Source organism: Chrysochloris asiatica, unplaced genomic scaffold (assembly GCF_000296735.1).
Source record: "Chrysochloris asiatica unplaced genomic scaffold, ChrAsi1.0 scaffold00314, whole genome shotgun sequence".
NCBI lineage: Eukaryota > Metazoa > Chordata > Mammalia > Afrosoricida > Chrysochloridae > Chrysochloris > Chrysochloris asiatica.
In genome coordinates, this window is record NW_006408832.1 from 88,825 (window position 1) to 94,459 (window position 5,635).

General features: G+C 52.7%; 1 protein-coding gene across 1 annotated transcript in view; it reads right to left on the reverse strand.

Annotated features, from left to right (window-relative positions):
• Positions 1 to 3,434: 3,434 nt before the first annotated feature.
• The window catches only part of MYEOV2 (myeloma overexpressed 2), a 3,718-nt gene continuing 1,517 nt past the window's right edge, over positions 3,435 to 5,635 (reverse strand). Inside the window, exons 2-3 of the mRNA XM_006875198.1 lie at positions 4,902 to 4,974; positions 3,435 to 3,472 (exon numbers count right to left, since the gene is read on the reverse strand). Of these exons, the coding sequence (XP_006875260.1) occupies positions 3,435 to 3,472; positions 4,902 to 4,974 (111 nt within the window). The remainder of the gene's footprint in view (positions 3,473 to 4,901; positions 4,975 to 5,635) is intronic.

The window sequence follows — 5,635 nt, forward strand, 5'->3', positions numbered from 1 at the left end:
TTCTCTGGGCAAATTATTGAATGATGCAGAAAGCATCAAGAGAAGATAGAAGGAATACACAGAGTCACTGTATCAAAAGGAAATGATTAATGTTCAACCATTTCAAGCGGTAGCATATGACCCAGAGCCAATGATACTGAAGGAGGAAGTCCAAGGTGCATTGAAGGAATTGGCAAAGAACAAGTCACCAGGAATTGATGGAATAAAAATTGAAATCTTTCAAGAAAGTGAGGCAGCACAGGAAGCACTCACTCATCTCTGCCAAGAAATTTGGAAGACAACTGTTTGGAAGATCCATATTTGTGCCCATTCCAAAGAGAGGTGACCCAACGGAATGCGGAAATCATTAGACAATCCCTTTGATATCCCATGTCTTGAATAAAGTTTTGCTAAAGGTAATACAGAAACGGCTACAATCATACATTGACAGAGAACTTCTAGATGTTCAAACTGGATTCAGAAGAAGCTGTGGAATGAGGGATAATCATTGCTGCTGTCCGATGGATCTTGGATGAAAGCAGAGAATATCAGAAAGATGTTTACCTGTGGTTTATTGACTAGGCAAAGGCTTTCGATTGTGTGGTTCATGACAAGCTAAGGACAACATTGCAAAGTATGAGTATTCTGGAACACTTAATTGTGCTCATGAGGAATCTGTACCTAGACCAGGAGGCAGTTGTTCAAAACAGAGCATGGGAACACTGAATGGTTTCAAACTAAGAAAGGTGTGTAACAAGGTTGTATTCTTTCACCATACTTATTCAACCTGTACACTGAGCAAATAATCTGAGAAGCTGGGTTCTATAAAGAAAAACGTGGCATCAGGATTAGAGGAAGACTCATTAACAACCTGCGATATGCAGATGATCCAACCTTGCTTGCTGAAAGTGAAGAGGACTTAAAACATTTACTGATGAAGGTCAAAGAGCACAGCCTTCGGTATGGATTACATCTCAATGTCAAGAAGACAAAAATCCTCACCACTGGACCAATAAACAACATTCTTATCAATGGAGAAAAGATTGAAGTTGTCAAGGACTTCATTCTTCTTGAACCAACTATCAACACTCACAGAAGCAGCAGTCAAGAAATCAATGATGTATTGCATTAGGCAAATCTGCTGCACAGGAACTTTATAAAGTGTTGAAGAGCAAAGATGTCAGCTTGAGAACTAAGGTGCTCCTGACCCAAGCCATGGTATTTTCAATAACCTCTTATGCATGTGAAAGCTGGACAGTGAATAAGGAAGACTGCAGAAGAATTGATGCCTTTGAGTTATGGTGTTGGAGGAGAATATTGAAAGTGCCATGGGCTGACATGACAAAAGAACCAATAGATCCATTTTGGAAGAAGTGCAGCCAGAGTGCTCCTTGGAGGCCAGGATGGCCAAACTTTGTCTCTCATATTTCAGACATATTGTCAGGAGGGACCAGTCGCTGGAGAAGGTTATCATGTTTGGTAAGGTGGAGGGTCAGAGAAAAAGAGGAAGACCTCCAGTGAGATGGATTGGACAAGTGGCAGCATCGATGGACTCAAGTGTGGCAACAGTAGTGAGGTTGGCCCGGGATCACGCAGTGTTTCATTCTGCTGTGCATAAGGTCACTATGGCTTGGTATTGACTCAATGGCACCTAACTAAGGGCACCTTTGTAAAAAGTCCTTTTAGAAATGTTACAATACTGGGTGTTTGTTGTCTGAAACCTGACTGCGGGCATATCAGCTGGGGTCAGTGTGCCAGGGCCACCCATAGCTCCCACTTCCACTTGGGGACTGACTCCAGCCTCCGCCCCACTAAGCACGTCCCTTCAGTGAGGACCAGTGCCTGTGGACTGGAGTCTACCTCAGGGACCGCGGCCTAGTTTTGACAGTGAGAACACCAATGCTCAGACACAGGGACCGTTCCCTGAAAACTTCCGGCGGCAGTGTGATCACTGAAGAAATCACCGTGTCCCCATTTTGAGGACTCTGTAAAACTATAAAAATGGCTGTGAATTAAGCTCAAGAAATCTTGCTCTCCCAACCGGACAGTGCACACCTGGGCTGAAACCCCGTCCTCCTTGCCAGCGGAGGAGCGGTTTGACCCGATTGCCATCCTGGCATGTTCCAAGGAAGCAGGACTCCTGCTTCTCTGCTTCACCCTCCGGGTCCTCCAGGCGTGCGCGGTGCGGCAGGCACACCCCAGCTGGACTTGTCCACTGTCTTCTCAGGTCACAGGAGCACCACCAAGGTGATGCCAGGATGTGCCCTGGGAAGCGTGAGCACGTACATCAGCGTGAAAGTTCCTGGGGACCTTGGACAGCACATCTCCAGCGGGAGTGGCGCCCCCTCCCCACCCTCACCCCATGCGGCTCCTAACCCACTGGGCTGCGGACTCTCAGGACCCCCAAGTCACACAGCATGGACATGCATATCCTAGTCTGAGGAATCCTTTTCCACTGGAGATTAGTATGAAAGAATCGCATTAATTTTATAGCGATTAGCAGTTTCTGAGCTGGGCCAATAAAAACATTTTTAAACAGTGAACATTTCAGCTCACACGCTACTGTACTCCTGAAGACAGCACGCTGATGATTGAAGCCTCGGGCCTGCAGCTGCTCAGACACTGAGGGGACAGGCGTCCAGTGAGGCTTCTCAGGACTTCCCGGAGCACCGACACGGCTCCATCACACGGCCCCCCACCTCCACAGGAGGCACCCCTCATTCACTCACAGTATGAACTGGATTTTCACGCAAATAACATACAGGTCACATGGTGGTGGTTGTGCGCGGTGGACTCGGTTCCAACACATAGCGACCTTGTACAGGGTTTCTTAGGCTGTAAATCTTTACTGGAGCGGAAAGCCTCATCTTTCTCCCAAGGAACATGTTACACGGCTGTGTGCAAAGTGTGTGGCCCCTCATATGTACACTCAAGGTGTGCTGTGCACGCTACATCCATGTGCCCATGGTTTACATAGGAATGTTGTGAAGTGCCTTCAAGTTAGTTCTGACTCATAGCAACCCTGTATAGGGTTTCCAAGGAGCAGTGGGTGGGTTTGAACCACTGGCCCTGTGGTAGCAGTCCAATGAGTACCCTATAGCATGTTAGATGTGAAAAAACACAAGCATTTACTGCGCAGACAAATACGTTTCTCTCAGCGAGCTAGCACACACTTGAGCGTGCACATAGACTTCTGGGACCGTGACACTCAAAACTGTACGAATTACGATTCCCTGCAAATGACCACACTGCTGGTTTTCATTCTGTTTTTTAGTTGGAATCAGGACAAAGGCTGGTCACACTCAGAGATGAGGAAGCACCGCCCTGGCGGTTTAGACAAACCATTCTTCTTCCTGATCAGCCGTGTCCTGAGTCCACAGCCACCTTCAGTGACCCTCCGAGTACCACAGCATCGCTGGTGACCAAGGCCTGACCACAGACTCAGCTGGCCAGTCTCACTGGACGTCATCATCATCAAAGAGGTCTTCGAAGTCTAGGTGAGTGAAGAGAAGCAGCAGATTAGCTGGGCAGGACGGTTCCAATGCTGAAGGCAGTACACAAGGGGACTCGGACTCAGCTCAGACTGGGACTGGGGCACATGGGTTACACGGGTCACACTGGGGCACACTGCTCAGGGCTTTGCCTTAGCCTCGTTTTTACTTAGATGACTAAGTGAACGTCACTGGTCTGGGCCATCTGGATAAGCACCTCATCATTGTTCCTAGCGGTGCCCACTCCATGCCCACGTGTGCAGGCCATCCACGGCTGGGGCAGGCGAAATAAAAGGAACTGAGGTCCAGCAGAAGGGAGGCCAGTCACACTGGGAACATACTCATCACCTCACACCATAGGGCTTGCAGAGGCTGGGTGGGGGCTCACAGAGCCATCAGGACAGTGAGCCAAGGGCAGCCCTACTGCCCCGTGGAGCCAGGATGGTCCTGTGAGGCTGTGCAGTTTGTTCCCTGACCAAATGCCCTCCTCCCCATCCCCTTGAGGCCCATATTAACTGTCACTCCGTCCATTCTGACACTAGCAGGGGGCGGCCAGCTCCCCAGGGAGACTGACCAACTAGACAGCCTGGCTCTTCCCTGGTGCCCAGGGTTCTGCCTGCAGGTAAACCCACTGTGCTGAGACAGATGTCCTCACTGGGGACAGAACCTGGACACAGAGCCGGATGGCAAAGGGGGAGAAAAACACTTAACTTCCGAATAAGAAAACTGCCTTTATCACTTGTTATTTGAACCCTTACCAAAAAAGAGAAAAAACAACAACAAAAACCCCACTGCGGTGGACTTGATTCCAAATCACAGTGATCCAACGGGAGAGAGTGGACCTTGCCCCCTGGGCTCCCGACGCTGACCCTCCTCTTTCTCCTGAGAGCAGCTGGTGGGTTATCTGGGGAGCATTTAAGCAGTGCGCCAACAAGGATCTTTCAAGGGGCGTGTACCCGGCACAGGCCCAGGAGACCCGAAACGGACGGCCCGTAATGCTGCTGAAGACTGCGTATAAAAGCAGCGGCTGTAACAGTCCTCAGACAGAAGGCTGGAGGACCAACAGCTGCCCCCACACGTGCCTGCGCCTGGTGGGAACCAGCGTCTGACTCAGGGGCTGGGGAGAGAGATGCGGGACTGGCACTGGCGGTGACTATAGAGGGAGCGCAGGGGCCCAGGTGGAGCTAAGCAAGGGCTGAAAACCAGCCATCAGGGGCAAGTGGGGCCCCGGAGAGCAGGTGGACCCTGGGACAGCGTCTGGACCCCGGACGGACCCACCACACCTCTGCCGAGCACAAGCAGCACCCGCCTTTCCTCCGCAATGCTTCGCCTATTCAAGAACGGGCTCATTTATTCCGACTGGAACCACTGGTCACAACGGGCAGGAGAAACACCAGGTTCTAAGTGCCAGCCCCGCCGGCGGCGCCTCACCATTAAAAAAGTCCGCGTGTACGGCCTTCTCGTTGGCTGCCAGGTCCATCAACAGCCCGGTACTGCCTCCGGCCTGCGGGGAGAGGACACATCAGGACCGGGCTGCGGCAGTGGGGCGGCCTCGGAAGGGACGGTGCCTGTCCGGGGTCTGGCCTTCCTGGGCCGCTGGCCACCGCCTGGACCCCGTCAGGAGGCCAGTGCGCTCCTCCCACTGCCCCCACGGGCCCCTTTCCCGATGCTCCCCTCCTCCCGGGGCTCCCCATCACCGGCCTTCCCCAGCGGAGCTGAACGTGCTCCCGCGCCCTCCGTCCCGGGAAACGAAGCCAGGACCCGCTGCGGCCCGCGTGCCAGGCAGTCCGAACCACTCAGCTGGCCCTGGGCCCGGGCCCGCCAGCAGCCGCGCGCCCTCCATCAGCGCCGATCCAGGCTTTCCTGGGGGGCTTCTGGGCAAGTACCTGGGGCGTCTCTGGCACCTGGGGTCTCTGATACCTGGGGGGTCTCTGACACCTGGGGCCTCTGGCACCTGGGGTCTCTGATACCTGAGGGTCTCTGACACCTGGGGCCTCTGGCACCTGGGGTTTCTGATACCTGGGGGTTTCTGATACCTGGGGGTCTCTGACACCTGGGGGTCTCTGATACCTGGGGGTCTCTGACATCTGGGGTCTCTGATACCTGGGACCTCTGACACCTGGGGTCTCTGATACCTGGGGGTCTCTGACATCTGGGGTCTCTGA